Genomic DNA, 16,849 nt, shown 5'->3' with positions numbered 1-16,849 from the left:
TCTTACATCTCTTCCAGGCTGTACTTGTGGTGCAATGTTGGTGGACGATGGGTGGAAACAGGGACAGATGGCCTCTCTGTTGCAGAAGCAGCTGAGCACTCTATAATGGATCGTGCCAGGCGTAGTGCAGATTACTTGATGAATGCTCAGTGTACCTTTTGATGGTGGTCAGCTCTTTTGGAAGGAGTGTGCTTACTGTTTATCTGGTCTTCCTCCACGTAGAGGAGCTTGACTTTGGTGAGAGGAAGGAGTGTGTCATAGAGGGCTTTCGCTGTGGGTATGTCAGTACACCTGGCTACCTGTGAATCAGCAGTTCTCTTCATGGTGGCTCCAACACCATCGGCAGGCCCTTTCCCTTGACCAGCTTCCAGGAAACTCCAGTTCCCATCTGGAAAGGAATGGTGCTCAAGAGATAGAAGTTCTTCTTTCCTCTGTATTGCATGGTCGGCCCATCGCTAATGAAGAAGAGCTTTTGGATCCTAGGATTGTTTTCCTTCAGGAACTGAAGAACTGGTTCAAGCTGAGCCCAAATGGCAGGAGGATCATGCTTCATGGAAGGTGACAAGGCACAGTGTCAGTGTACAATCTGTGGTGTACACAACAGCATTGTGCAGTGTAGTCTGCCTGTGGGATGCTCCAAAATGGACTTGCTGCACCTCCTTTGCATATTTGCACTGCCAGTTTTCTGCCTTGTCTTATGATTCTTTCTCCCCTGAACAATTTCAGATAGTTACCATTTAGTCCACACAACACATTTATTTCAAAATGATGGGATTGAACTACTCATCAATCCATTTTGTCACTACCGAAATGATCATGTCAATACTGAATCTTTACCATATGTTTTGGTAGTGACTGTTTCGGTAGTGACAATTCTAGCTAACTTTGAGCATAACTAAAGAATGCTAGCAAGCGGATGGCTAGCATACATGTCTTTGAAGAGGTGTACACACATAAAAACATAATACTTTGCATAAAACCCCAAAAAGTTTACTTAATTGAAGAGTTCGGTAGTGACAATTCTTAAGGTTACATGCCGATTTTCAGACTTTGGAACACATTTATATCAAAAGTATGGGATTTAGCTACTTACCATTCATCCATGAGGGACAGGGATGCAGTGACACTGCCTGGTCAAAAATTCAGGGGTGTGGCTAAAAACCAGGATCAGCCAATGGACTAAAACTCTTGTGTTTCGGTAGTGACATGAAAACTGGGGACATGATTTTTGGGGTATAGTTTTTTTAATTTAAAAATTAAACCCACAATGAATCTAAATCTTACAACTTCCGTTTAAACTTAATCATAAAGATCTTTGAAATTACACCATTGAACAAAATCAAAAAATTGTTTTAAATGTTATTTACAGAAATTGAAATTTAGATGTCAGGGTTTGGGACAGCTACTTCCCAATAGAAAGTACCCTATAAATGATGATTTTGTATATATTTAGCTTATCACTATCTAATGCAGTGGTCACCAACCTTTTTAAGCCCAAGATCCCTGACCTCTGCCTTGGTGACCGGCAAGATCTACTTATTGAGGCGTTGAGAGAAAAAGACTGTCCAGACTGTACTTACAACTTGAGGCTTTTTATTTGGCCTAATTGTAATTGAATGAAATCAAACACGTTGGTCCAGCTTTCAAATTGATGTGACCAAGAACACACTAAATGACTTCATTTCAGTGCAACATAAAAAGGAAATTATTTGTTAACCGCACACAATATGAACAAGAAAAAACACATTTGCAATGAGCAGGCTGGATGAACTACCAATATTAACTGTTGTATTTATCAACTGACGTTACAACACAACACTGACACAATTCTCAGTCAGTGCAACTAATGTAAGTGCAGTTCAGCTCTGTGTCCCATCACAATGCCATCAGAAGTCATGTGACTCAAGTCAGTGTGATGGCTGTGACTGAACACTGTGAGTGCCTTGTAGTTCGGCTCATACGCACAGACAGCCAGTCTGAGGCAGTCTGTGAGGTGTCTGTCTCCTTACCTCCTTATCCCTCACTCCCTACCCTGGTGTTCTCATGTTTCCTTACCTCCTTATCCCTCACTCCCTACCCTGGTGTTCTTATGTTTCCTTACCTCCTCATCCCTCACTCCCTACCCTGGTGTTCTCATGTTTCCTTAAATCCTCATCCCTCACTCCCTAACTGTCCTTGCTGGATCTGTCCCCGTTGTTTTAAAAAGCTAACTAAGTTATTAGCATGACTGCATCCAGCTAGCCAAACCTGTCTGGTGCAGCTAGTAGAGAAGCTTCACATGTCCCGCTAGTCTTGGGTTTAAACAGACCATAACATATTCTTAGTAAATATCTATGTCTGAATACTTAATTGTTTTGTTAAATAGTTTTTCTTGTTATGGGACCGCACTTTGAACTAATTCGGTAGAATGGCCCAGATACTACAAGTGGTACCACAATTTCACCTATTTTTTGCCAGGATACGACGAGCTATGTTCTCCGTTAACGATACCAACCAAAAACTACGGCACTTTCACAGAGAAACCGCATATCAGAGAGCATGAGGACTCCACACTGAATCCAACCATATCTTCCAAATTCCTCTCCTTCAAACCATTAACAAGTTACACTCCATAAGCCATAGAGCAACACACACCCAAACAGCAAATAATTGTAAACGCTTTGCACCTTGAGATGGTTTTCCAAATGTGCTGCCGGTCTCTCTCCTCCGTTCTGTGAAGAATCTGAGTCTCTATGAGCTTGTATGAAGGTTAGGTTGACTTTTCCATTTCGGCCAATGGGTTTGACCCTTGGGGGCGCGCCACGGTTTTCAATTTTTTTATTGGCTTAAAATTCTGTCAATCAACTCAAAGAACGTATCATTACACTGCTTAGACCAGGGGTCTTCAATTAAAATTCCAAAAGGTCCAGATTGAGAAAATCTCCTCGGGCAAAGGTCCGGAACATTACAATAATATCTAACTCGCGCCACTTAGTGCCATATATATATATATATATATATATATATTGAAGAAGCCTAGTAGTAGTAACTAAGTATCTGTGTAGTCAGCAACTGCCAAATCAAATAAAGACAGTACACATCAATTATATTTTAACAATTATTATTCTCAGTTTTCAAATGTAACTGGATAGATTATAAATAATACATAAATAAATGTCTCCATCTAAAAATAAAATACACAAAAAAGAACATTTGAAAAACTTACATCTTAAAAGAAAGTGCTTGATTTTAGAAAAATGAATGAAAATGAAAGTGTGGCTGGAGTTAACTTTTTTCTTCTCTTTTGTTAACATCATAATGATCTGTCAACTTAATAATAAACAATCTCTGAACAATTGAACAGCTTTAACACTTTCTATTTTCTCTTTCTTTCCCTCTTACATCCCACTCCTCCACTCCACTGTTTAGTGAGAGAAATGAGCTGTAGCTTGTCCTGCCAGGATTTTAAATCTGGGCTGGAATGGTGTCAGGGCTAGTCTCATGCACATGTGAAGGTGCTCATTGGCTATCCTGGAACGATATTTGTTTTTAATAATGTTCATCGTGGAAAAAGTTGCCTCACAGCTGTATGTGGAGCCAAACATGGTTAGGATGTACAGAGCTACTTTCCTCAGACCTGGGAAAGCTGTCTCCGAGACCATTTGGAGCCAGAAGGTGGCAGGGTCAGTTCCTCCAAAATGCTCTTTCAGGGCTACATCTGCTTGAAGATCGATCAGTTGCATCTGGAGAGGCCCAACATCTGCCCACTTAAAGTGCTGTGTGACTTCCTTTGAGAACCCCCTGACATCTTTGATGAGGAATGGGTTCTGAATGAACAGGGTGAGCTGCTGTCCAAGGCTGAAGTTTTCAAATCGTGTGCAGAAGTTTGCAATCAGCTTGTCAACAAAGTTCACAAAAGAAGATACATCTCGCTCACCCTCAACCTGATCCTGCACTGTTGGGAAGTGTGCACAGTCTGCCTGCAGGTCTTCCTTAAACACCTCAAGTTTCCTCTGGAAGGAGCGTACAGCTGTCATCAGGACACAAACTGAATTGTTTTTTCCCTGCAGCTTTACGTTTAGTTCACTCAGGTGTGAAGTGATGTCTACCAGAAAAGCAATGATATGCATATTGTTCTCGTCTTCTAAAAAGAGAGAAAATTGTGTTGCCTTCTGGTTCTTCAGCTGTTTAAGGAAAGCAGCAATTTCACTTCGAATGGACCAAAAGCGCTCCAACACCCGGCCTTTGCTGAGCCATCTTACGTTGTTGTGCAGCAGAAGTTCATCAGCATTGGCATCAATTTCTCTTAGAAATTCCCTTAACATGCGATGTTGAAGGGAAGAGGATGCTCTGAGAAAGTTAATCATTCTCATAATTGTGTTCATCACCTCAGCAAATTCGTCTGACAAAGTGGAGCACAGGACAGATTGATGAATTATGCAATGGTATGAGATGAGCTCAGGATTGTCCTCTTTCATTCATGCCACAACGCCTTTCTCTCTCCCTACCATGGCAGGGGCTCCATCTGTGGTTATTGAAACCACTTGTTCCAGCTCTATTCCCCTTTCAGTTAACATCTCCTTTATGGCAAGATAGATGTCCTCTCCTTTTGTACTGGTCTTCAGTGGTGTAACACCCAACAGGTCTTCACAGAACTCCTTCTCCTTGTTAAAGAACCTCACATAAACTAACAGCTGAGCATCATCAGACACAACAGTGGACTCATCTACAGCTAAGCTAACACAGGATGCTTTATGAATATTTTCATCCAGCTGTGCTAGTAGATCCTGGGCTAATATTTCAGTTCTCCTTGTGGCTGAGGCTGCTGACATAGGTATTTGCTTGATTTTTTCACATAACTCTTCTTTTTGTTTCCCCTCAAGTAAAGTTCCAGCTACTGCACTCATGCACTCCTTGACAACCTCTCCATCAGTGAATGGCTTTTTATGTTGACCCAAAATCCAAGCAACTTTCAGGGAACATTCGTAAGAACGTTGTTGGGCAGTGAATGAATTTGTTAATATTCTGGTGGAACGTTCATATTGGGCTCTTAATTTGTTTATTTTCTGTGCCCTCAGTTCGGATTGGAGTGGGTATGTTTGGTCGAAACATTTGTGTTTGGTCTCGTAGTGGCGTTTCACATTGGCGCTTTTAATAATGGCCACGGTATCTGAGCATATGAGACAGAGTGGTTTTATAGCGCCAGCAGGAAGGATGAACAAATACGAGTCCGTCCATTCTTTGTTAAAAACCCTGTTTTCGAGGTCCACTTTTCTCTTTTTAGAGCACGCCATATTAACTTGCTTCTCCGACTTACTTACTTATCTCACTGCTTCTCTCTCACTGCTCTCGCTCCGTCTATCTCACTGCTTTCCGTCTCTATCACCGCTGCCGCTCCGTCTCCTGCCTGTCTTGTAACCGGTAGTATATGGACCCAAATGCAACACACAAGATTCCAGGGAAGTTTGGCTCTTTATTTCAAACTTCCAGGCACAGCAGGCAGAGTAAAACAGTGTCAGGATCAGAAGGCTGGTGGGTTTACCGGGAGTCAGGCAAGGCGGGCAGAACAGGGACAGGCATGGTCGGCAACAGGAGATCAGTCCGGGAAAGAGTGCTGGAGAGTCTGGCATGGAAAAACCGAAGAACAATCTGGCAGTGTGTGCCTGGGAGGCAGGAGTCTAAATAGTGGCTTGATTAATGATCAGCGGCAGGTGAGTGAACAGGTGAAGGGAGTTTAGCCTGATAAGGAGGGAGTGAGTGAAAGTAGAGTGAGGAGGGTGTGAAGCTGAACTGTGACATGTCTGCGTAATCTCACTAGACTCACCATGCATTTTGGAATACACATTCGATTGGCTGAGTAGCGTCACGTGAGATTATTTACAATGTATGCAATTGGTCAGTGTGTTTCCTGAACTGCTGAATGAGTGCCGTAAAGGCCCGAAAAGCTGCGCAGGTTAAAACAGAAGTGCTCCGCCAAAATGTATAATTCTCAATTATCGATCAACTATACGTCCGGGTCCGGATAGGACGGCGTCTGAGTCCGGATCCGGACCGCGGTCTGCCTATTGGCGACCCCTGGCTTAGACCCTTCCGCATTCAACGCTGTGTCGTAGGCGAAAATCCGCCAATCCAAAGGCTGTGTGACGTTCAAATGAAGTCTGTAAAACTGGAACTCAGATGAGGATGAGCCCTGTTCTACAGGCTCTCAAAATGATGCCAAACTGCTGTATTAGATAGATTGAACACTATTAGTGATGAAAGAAGTGAAATATATAGGTATATAGTATATACAATTACAATAAAACAGCTGAAAGTGCTGCTTCCAAAATCAGAATTGACGTCTGCTGACCTCGTCTGACCTGTACAAAACCATCTATTTCTGGCCTGCTTCACTTAATCAAAGCCACATTTTTGGGAGTTTTTAGGCTAGCCAGGGCCTCATTTCAAGAACAAAATGCCAATAAAATGCTTTTTTTTCAGGTGAACCTGAACATTTTCAATTTGAGCTGTGTGCTATCTTCATTCAGCATTAACCAGTAACATATACACTGATATGTACACATAGTAACAAATCTCACAAGTGTTGTTATTCCGTTGAAATTATTTAAATAGACCTTGTAGTTAGAGAGATATGCCCCTTTGAGTATGGGTATGACATTTTCGAGCAGAGGCCTAAAAATAGGGCTGGGGTTCTTTTTATGGATTTAATCAAGGCTTTTTACATAATTGACCATTCTTTGCTTTTACAACTTTCTTCTTTGGTGTTTGACTGTGGTGGTTTCAGTTCAATTATCAGAATTATTTCTCTGATAGGTCGCACGCAATGGTGCAATATATCCCCCAATAAATAGGCTACAGAGAAAGAGCCACACCATGCCTCTGTAATGACTAAAACCACTAAAAGAAACTGATTATCCATCTGTTAAAATCATAACATCCGGATGAGTATGAGATGATAGAACGTGATCATATTTGTAATAGCTTAATAAACTACAAATATAGAAGCACTTTGAGCCTTAAAAACCTGTGGCTCATTAAAAACAAAATGATCCGCAGTAAGAGGTGGCTTCAGGCAGATTTGAGACATAAACAGTGATGAGGATCCTGGGACATGCCCCACATTTATTCCCCTATTTTCACTGGGATGTTAGTCCAAGGCAGATAGAAATGTCCTGGTTTGAGATGTGGAACGAAACAGATAGGGGCTGGGAGCCGAGGAACACCAGGATTCATAGTGTTAGGGTGTGGTCAACATCGCAAACGTTCTGCATACGACATATTCAATCAGTACGTACTGCATAGTACCTATTAAATAAACTTTAAAGTATGATTTTACCAGCAGTCTGTGAAGTAGGAACAAGCGAATCTCGGAAAACGATCGCAGCAAATTCCTAACATGCGCTATTTGGATAAAGTGACCGCGTAAAGAATGGGCTATTGTCTTGCATGAAAACATTTAAAAAATGTAATAAAGTGACGTATTAACAGCTTTTAGCATGGCTCAAACTCTCACAAGACTGACGGTCGGTGTACTCTTTGTCACCCGTGAGTCGAACAAATTCTTGGTTGTGAAAGCCAATCACCTTTCAGTCTGTAACCACAAATCAACCAAGAATTGTCCATTGTGGCCAATCAGTGCTCGTATCGCAACCAAGAATTGACCAATCGGTGTCTTCGAGCTCACGAACGGCCAACGTCGATTGTTTTCGTCTCTCCGACGTTTGGAAAGTTCAACTCCGAGTTCGCGAATACTTACGGTGGATGACGAGAACGGCCGTCTGATTCTTTCAGTCTTAACATTTCGAAAGTAAGTCAATCCGTTATAGCTATTGTCAATGCAAATTAATTGAGATATATTGATATTTGAATGAATGACCCGTGGCTCGGTAACTCTTTACTAATGATGAAACGCGTCCTAACGTATAACGTCAGCTGTCCCATCACTGTATAACATATTACCGATTACTTCCCGATAGCGATTTTAGCACTTAGGTTACTTAGCTAGGTCTAACGTTACTGATATTACATTTGTGTCAAGTCACTTTAACGTTAACTAACAAAGTTAACAAACTGACAAAAAAAAATGTATTCAAAATAATTCCAGAACTGAATCAAAATTATATTCAACCCAAAAAGAAATTTCATTCACTTATTTTTATTTTGAATACATTGCTGTATTTTTCAATGTTCAAGACCACAACTTGAACTTTCAGGTTCAGATTTTTTTTTCAAATGAACAAAACTTTTGACCTGGATTTAGCTCCATAGATATGCTGCTTACCAAGTGACAGTAATGAAGAGGGACCCCACAGGCGGCAGCAAAGACTACCAGGACCATGCACACAACAAGGGGTGTCTCAGGGAATACATTGAGCTCTTTCCTTTTTTCCTTGCCATGAAGGAAGAGCAATATGCTATGAAAAATCCCCAGCCCTCTACTACAACCGCTGCCACCTCCCAGCGCCCTGCCACCTCCCAGCAGGCTGCCCCAACACAAGACTTTGCCCTTACGCAGCACACTTTCACCCCCTCTATACACTCCCTCTTAGGCAGGAATGTGCCTAGCCAGAAAAGCCTGACTAATGCTGTAAAAAGGCTGATTTCCCCATCAAAGTCAAACCTTGTAAGCAAACATTTGTACATCATAGTTTTTTATGTTTATGTATTGCTGTTCAATACTCATGATGTTTTGTTTGTTTGCTTTTTTAGCTTTGACCCAGGCACACACCCGCCCGACAGCCCTCCCTACCCACCCATCCGACTGTGTTCATTGAGGCAGCCTCATAGCCCCCACCCAGCCTTGCCCACACCTCTGTGTCCACTGAGCTGGATGATAGCACACTGCTGGCAGACACAATTAAGTTTGAGGAGGCATATATTGCACGTACGTTTATACTTATTTAAAACATACAACTCAATATTAAAGTGAATAAGCATTTTTTTTTTACAGCACAATGAGTCTGTCTTCCAGCAGGCTGGATACACACCTTGCCTGAAGTGGACCAGAGGTAGATAACGAAGGCCCTGTTCAGGTGGACAGCACAGGGGCATCCTGAGCTGGACTTCAGCAGGGTTGACAAACTTTGGTGCCACTGAAGACCAGTAATTCTCCTCCACTGGAAAATTACTTTGACCATCCCCTGCAGCTCTGAATGCCACGAAAGCTGTGGCAAGTCAAGCTGTATTGTCCGGATCCAGAGTGTCACAATGAACTTCTCACCTCAACTGGCCCACATCAGAAGATTAGGCAGGTGGTGGCTGTGGGGAAAATATATTATGTTGCATCTGAGTACCTGGCCTGCCGAAGATGCAAGCAGAAGGTCATCAGCTGAAGCCATGGCCTCTTCTCCCAGCTCGACATTGGCCACAGGGTGCAATTCCCTGGCATCCTTACATCGAAACATCAGTCTGATGCGTCAGCGAGGCCTGGGAAACAGCAGCAACCAGATCCAGCGGAAGCTGCAGGAGCGTCATGCTGAGGTCTGGTTGCAAAAGACAGTCCAGTACCTGACAGATTGCAAGGGGATTGCCAGTGCCGTCAAATCGGGCCAGATTCTTCCTGTGACATTTGAGCATGTACCTGCTATGCCTCCTGTCCCCAAGTATCGGTGGCTGATGCAGGTTTATGCCCAGGATGTCCTGCAAAGGCTGGGGGACATCGAGGGCACCATCACTTCACAATATGGTTGGATTTTAAAGATGAATTCCACAAAAAAGGTGGCCCGAAAGCTTGCAGGACACAGCTTTGGCACCGCTACCTGGGCAGCCAATGTTGGTAACAGCCAGCGAAGGTTTTGGGCTTGGGCCAATGATTGAAGGTCTCATTAAGAGATACAGAGTGGCTGGGGTGGCTTCTCCTGAGGTGCTATATGTTGACCAGGACTGCTGTGGGAACACTGTTCTGAGGAGGATGTTTGAAGAGTGGGATCAAATGATCATCCGGTTGGACATTTGGCATTTCATGCGGAATTTGCTGTGGGTTGCACCACTGACTCCCACCAGTTGCATGGTACATTCATGAGTCGCCTCAGCCATTGCATCTTCATGTGGGACCAAGATGACCCGAAGGCCCTGAAGGAGGTGAAGCGTGCAGAGCTAGAAGCTAAACGGATTCAACCATCTGAGGCTGACGTGCTGCGCTCCATCAGCTGAAGCGAGCTAGCCCTGCATTGCAGGAGAACTACCCGCGGGACCAGGGAGACCCAGGATCTGATTAGGAGCCATATCAGGCCTTTGTTGGAGATGCTGGTTGTGACTCTCTGGGAGTCCCACTCATCAACTCTGCCCAGATGAGCAAGATCCAGAAGTCCCAGTGGAAGCATGTGGCCTGCATCCAGGATCCTCCAGGAGTGCAGCTCTACACACAGACGGGAACCGTAGAGAAGGGAGGGCGCCGTCTGCCAACCTACCGCTGTGCTAGAGGTTCCACGTCCCTCAAGTCATTTCACCTGCACCTGAACCGATTCATCCCAGGTAAATATGTGGATTATTTTTCTCATCCCATGATTAGTTATAAATATTGATTAGTTTATTAATCATTGTGATATTGAATTAATTGTAATAACAGCAGTGTTTTTATAGGAAATGTTTGTATGGTCTCAGCCATTTTGTACATTCCTGAATTTACTCTACAGGTTCCCTGGCAAGTGACACCTTCTTCCAGGCATAGCTTTTGGATGGCCTTTCACGGTGGAATGAAGACCGGGCTGTGGCAGCAACAACTAATGAGCAGCAGCCACATTCATATAACCATCTTCTCCGCCATGCTGTAAACCAGGGGTGTCAAACGTATAGCCCGCGAGATGATTTTGCAAAACATTAAAAAGGAGCTGCAATTTTTCAATGAAAAAAACTGCTGTTCTAAATGTGTCCACTGGATGTCGCAATAGCAATTCTGGGGGAAATGTTGTTTGTTGTCCCCCATAAAATGAATCTAAATTAATTAAAAAACTCTATTACTTTTCTTGAAATTATTCAATTTGTTCAGAACCATCCTTCTTTTCATCCGTGGTTAATGGAAATTGTGCTTTTACCACCTTTTCCATCCTGCCAATCTTGTAAAGAAACAATGTCTTTGGGCAAGAGAAAACGCAGTGATGGTGTTTCTTGGCGTTGTTTCAAAATAAAATTATATTAATTATTAAGTTAAGGTATTGTCTATTGTTCAGGTACATGGACTAAAAATCTTATTAATAAAATTAATACGATTTTTAGTCCATGTACCTGACAGAAAAGAACAAACTTTGTTGGATTTAATTGAGAAACATATTGCTCCTGGTTCAATAATCATTTCTGATTGCTGGAAATCTTACTTCAATATTAAAAAAATGGGGTACATACACATTCCTTTAACTCCCTGCTCTACAGTTTGGTAGAGCACATTTTGAGTCACTATATCTTATTAATAAATGTATTGACTTTAACTTAGCGAAGTTAAGCTAACGTAAATAAAAGTCAGTATTTGCTATGAAATAAAACGCATCTGATTATTTATTGTTGTAAATATGATACATTTAAGGTTATTTCATCATATATATGCCAAAATTATTTCATAAACCAGATTTTTTTCTGTATAAAAAGAAAGCCGTTACCAAACGGTTGATTTATCATTTTATGGTAAACGTAGTGATTCTGAGATAATAAATGTAGTTTTTTTTAAATCAAAAACACTACATATGAATATTCACTGCTGTTAATATATATTGTTATATATAATGTAATGTAATGTTATTCCAATAAATATTTGATGAAAAATGTTAACATATTGTTTTTCTAAATGGTTTTATAAATAAGTTTTCATAAAAAGTAAATATGGTAACTATCTAGAATAAGTACGGAGAAGTAATAAAACTACTAATTGGATGGTAACCAATTGACATATTTCCTTTCTGGTTTACAAAAAAGATGGATGCAAAATCTTTTTACGGAGCAAGGCCACGCAATTTTTTGGCACTTCTACCAGAAAATCCTCAAGACTCTGATGCTGATCTGAGTGATGAAGATGACCTTATTGAGGATCCTGATTATCAGCCCACGGTTGCTGAAGAGAATGGGGAGACTTCTTTTGAATCCATGGATGAGGAGGAGGTTGCCTCAACAAGCACATCTTCTACACTGCCTCCTCGTAAGAAGAGCAGAAAAGGAAAAGGGAAGAACGCCCTAAAAACTCTTTCCTTGGAGGAGCCAGAGGACACACCTGACCCAAGTTCTCCCTCAGGCCCAAACAAAGGCACAAGGAGAATCTGGAAGCTTGAAGACATTGAGGTTTTCCAGGTTCCTGAATCAATATTTGAACCCCCTGAGGCTGTAAAGACACCCTTCCAGTACTACAAAATGCTCTTCACTGACCAAATGATTGAACACATTGCTCATCACACCAATCTGTACTCTGCCCATGAGTTGGGGGATCCAATCAAGACTAGCCCTGAAGAGATTGAAGATTTCCTAGCAATACTACTCTTCATGGGTGTGTTCAACTTCCCATCCATGGAGGACTACTGGCACCACGAGTCACGTTTTGATCTGATAGCTGATATCATGCCCAAGAAGAGATTCCAGCTGTTACGCCGGTACATCCATTTTAATGACAATCAGCAGTGCAACGACAGTCCAGACAGATTTTACAAAATCCGCCCACTCTTTGATATGCTTCGTGAGCAGTGTCTCTTGATCCCATCCACTTACAAGCACAGTGTGGATGAGGTCATGGTGGCATATAAAGGCACAAGGGCTGGCACTCTCCGCCAATATATTGCCAACATGCCAGACAAATGGGGATTTAAATTGTTCTGCCGGGCCAGTTCATCTGGCATCATCCATGACCTACTGCTCTATCAAGGGGCATCCACATTCTTCAATGTTGCCCTAAGTGAGGAGGAGCAGGGGCTACTCCTAGGAGCCAAAGTGGTGACAACCTTATGCAAAACCATAACACAGCCACGTCTTTCTGTAGTCTTCTGTAACAACTACTTTACCCGTTTCGACTTGATCCAGAAGCTGAACGCAAACTTGGGTTTCAAGTGCATCGGCACTGTCCAACCAAACCGCATTGGTGGAGCTACCTTGATGACAGACAAAGAGCTGATGAAGAAAGGACGTGGAGCTTTTGATCACAGGTCTGCTGAAGGGGTGATCGCAGTGAAATGGTATGACAACAAATGTGTCAACCTTCTGAGCAATGCCTGTGGGATCATGCCTCTTTCAATTGTCAAACGGTGGAGCAAAGAGGCCCGTGCAAAGATTAATGTCCCGTGCCCATCACTCATTCCTGCCTACAATCAGCATATGGGAGGCATTGATCTTTCTGACATGCTGGTACACCTGTACAAGACCCCAGCCAAGTCAAGGCGATGGTACATTCCCCTGTTTGGATACATCCTTGACCTGTGCATCTCAAATTCCTGGCTGGTCTACAAGAGGGATTGTGGCCTATTAAACGAGAAACCAATGCCTCTCAAAAGATTCCGCCTGGCAGTCGCCCACAGTTTGATGAGAGTCAACAAGCCAGGACCCAAAGTTGGCAGACCATCGTCCCACTCTCCACCATCTCAGAAGAAACGTTACATCCCAAGACCCTCACAACCACAACAAGATGTGCGTTATAACAACTGTGGACATTGGCCCCTTCACTGTGACAAGCGTGGGAGGTGCAACCTGTGTCCAAAGGGTGTGTCGAGATGGAAATGTCAGAAATGCAACGTTTTCCTGTGTTTGAATGCAAACCAGCAATGCTTTGCAGCATACCATCAGAAGTAAAGTAGCTATAATGCTCAAACATTTGTGCTGTTGAAACACTGCACAGATGAGGTGTGTTGAGACTGAAATATTAGAAATGCAATGTTTTCCTGTGTTTTGCAATGTTCCCTTGTTTGAATCAAAAACAAGATAGCATATCACCAAAAATCGGAAGTGTGAAGTGTATCAAACATTTATGCTGTTTATTACTTCAATAATTTTGTATTTCTTTTGAATAATTCTACTGTATTGGTATTTGTATGTATGTTGGTACTTTTACCATAAAGTGACCTCTCAACCGTTTGGTAGAGGCCTTTATTTAAAAAACTGTGAGGTCTGTTGGAAATTTGTTTTGGGATTGTTGTTATAACTGCCCCAAAGAAATAAAAAATGCAAAGGAATAATTTTTCCATTACTTTTTTCTTAGTGAGGACATTAAAGGGATAAATCACTCTAAAAAATGTGTAGATCCAAACAACCCAGAAGTACATACTCAAAGTATTGAAAGCACATGGAATGTCTTGAAAAATGGATCAAGCATAGAGGAACCAATATAAGCGATTTTGTTGATGAATATATTGATGAATTTAATTTCAAAAAGAGTTAAAAAAATGCATTTTATGATTTGATTAAGAATAAATGCTGCTTTTAATTTTGGTTAATTTTTTATGGGGGACAAATAACCAATTTTATCCCAATTCTGTGAAGCAAGCAAACTGTTTATACCGGGGCTAAGCAAGTAGGCTACAGCTAGTCCAGAGCTAGCTTGTCATTCTGCCTGCCCGATTTGAACATTACGTGCTTTGGCACCCTCATTGACCCAAAATGTCTCTGTCAAAAAAGAGAAAAGTGGACGCAGAGTCCAGACTGTTCCAAAAAAAATGGACATCCATGGAAAGCTGTGTGTTTGTTGTGTTTACAGCAAGTTTCAGTGCTGAAAGAATATAACATTCGTCGCCACTATGAGACTCTTCATGCCGACAAATACAACAACTTTCAAGGACAACAGAGAAGAGAGAAGGTGAATGAATTCGTGGTGGGTCTGAAGAAACAGCAGTCTGTGTTTACTCATAGCCGAGAAATCAGTGGCGCTGCAGTGAAAGCCAGCTACCTTATTGCTAATGAAATTGCAGTGGCTTCAAAGCCATTTAGTGAGGGGGAATTTGTGAAAACATGCATGCTGAAGGCTGCGGACATTGTGTGCCCTGAACAGCGCCAGGCTTTTTCAAATATCAGACTGACAAGAAACACAGTTGCAGACAGGATTTCATTGGTGCCAATGACGGATACCAGAACAGCAGCTGATATTTTCACCGCACTCGTCGGCGCCCTGGACAGGGTCGGAGTGGACTGGTCCCACGCTGTCAGCCTGGCTACAGATGGTGCGCCCTCAATGATCGGGAAAAAAGCAGGTGTTGTGACAATGTTCAGAGAGAAAGTGCAGACTGCAAATGGAGAACGTGATTTTTGGACTTTTCACTGTATTTTGCATCAGGAGGCTTTGTGTTGCAAGTCATTAAAGATGGATAACGTCATGAAGGTGGTCGGACAAACTTAATTCCATCCGATCCAGAGGCCTGAATCACCGTCAGATTGACAGCCTTCTCAGAAAGAAAGACCACAACTATGGGCTGCCATACCACACCGAGGTAAAATGGTTAAGCAGAGGTGCTGTGCTGAGGCGTTTCTTACAGTTCATGGAAAAAAAGGGCAAACCAGTGTTAGAATTTCAGTCCACAGAATGGATGCAGGACCTTGCATTTATGGTGGATGTTACAGAGCACTTTAATAACTTGAACAAAATGCTGCAAGGGCGCAACAAAGTTGTCACGAAGTATTATGACAGCATATGTGCGTTCAAGTTGAAGCTGTCATTGTGGGAGATGCAACTCGCAGGTGGTGATGCAGCTCACTTTCTTCGTCTGAAAGATGTGTGCCTGACCCAACATGCCGCAGACATGAAGCGGTTCAAAGATAAAATAACGGGACTATTTTTTTGAGAGTTTGAGCAACGTTTTCAGAGAACTGGAGAAGGACTTCAAAGTTTTTTGCTCGCCATTCACCACGAATGCCTCTGATCTGCCCGTCAACATCCAACTTGAAATAATAGACTTGCAGTGTGACTCAGATTTGAAGGGCAAATTTGCCGCAGCTGGCCGAGACACATTTTATCAGTATCTCTTGCCATGTTACCCCAAATTGACAGCCCTTGCTGCAAAAGTTTTGTGCATGTTTGGAACCACATATCTTTGTGAGCAAGTTTTCTCTGTAATGAGCATCAATAAAACAAAACTGCGCTCAAGGCTCACAAGCACTTGAATAACATCCTGAAATTGGCTGCCACTCGGGATGTGACGCCGGATATTGATGCACTTGTGAAAGCTAAAAGATGCCAGGTTTCAGGAGTGAAATAAACAATGGGTAATCCCACTTAAAATGCTGCATGAGACGCTGCACCCTGATATAGTTCTGTGAAAATGATTGTCTTCTGTGGAAATTTAAAGAAAGTGAACAGTGTGTGATTTACTGTAATAATGTCAGTCACTTCAGTTCATAAGTTTGGTTTGTTGAAATTGTTCATGCATTGCACAGCTTTTATTTTTCTATCAATAAATAGTTTAGCCTACAAGGCAGGGAGTAACTCAACCCTCTTGAATAGTTTCTACCTCAGTTTGTATGGCTTGTTGAGTTCGCACAGGATTAATATGTGGAAATGACAAATGAGGTATTTGATACCTAGAAGTTAGTTAGTTAGTTTGATACCTAGAAGTTGTTTTCTTTCTCTTATTTATTTAGTATTTTGTTCAATCCCAGATAGGCTGAGACTTAAAGTTTAATGGCTTTGTAGATACACTGAGATGAAGTTTAAGTTCCAATCACTGAGGCATTGTGTTCTTGAAATTGCACCAATTTTTTCCTCAGAATTTTTAACTAACTTGAAGTGTTTTGTCAAGAGGATTATTTGTGATGTGTACATTTTCAGAATGTGCTTGTACTATTTTGGACCAAAGTAAAACAAAGAAAACAATCTGAAGTTGTCGTTATTTTTAAGTTATTATGCCATGATTTTACCGGTCCGGCCCACTTGAGAATAGATTTTTCTCCATGTGGCCCCTGAGCTAAAATGAGTTTGACA

At 42.0% G+C, this 16,849-nt stretch overlaps 1 protein-coding gene across 1 annotated transcript; it reads left to right on the top strand.

Moving 5' to 3' along the window:
• Window positions 1-10,268: 10,268 nt before the first annotated feature.
• On the top strand, window positions 10,269-13,734 carry LOC306695509 (piggyBac transposable element-derived protein 3-like; the record flags this gene model as incomplete). Its single annotated transcript, XM_079158765.1, has 2 exons — window positions 10,269-10,452; window positions 11,942-13,734. 2 exons carry the CDS (start codon window positions 10,269-10,271, stop codon window positions 13,732-13,734), a joined length of 1,977 nt encoding a protein of 658 aa, XP_079014891.1.
• Window positions 13,735-16,849: the final 3,115 nt, after the last annotated feature.

The sequence above is a fragment of the Pholis gunnellus genome (assembly GCF_910591455.1).
Source record: "Pholis gunnellus genome assembly, chromosome: 5".
Lineage (NCBI taxonomy): Eukaryota > Metazoa > Chordata > Actinopteri > Perciformes > Pholidae > Pholis > Pholis gunnellus.
This window is presented reverse-complemented; position numbering and strand designations above follow the sequence as displayed.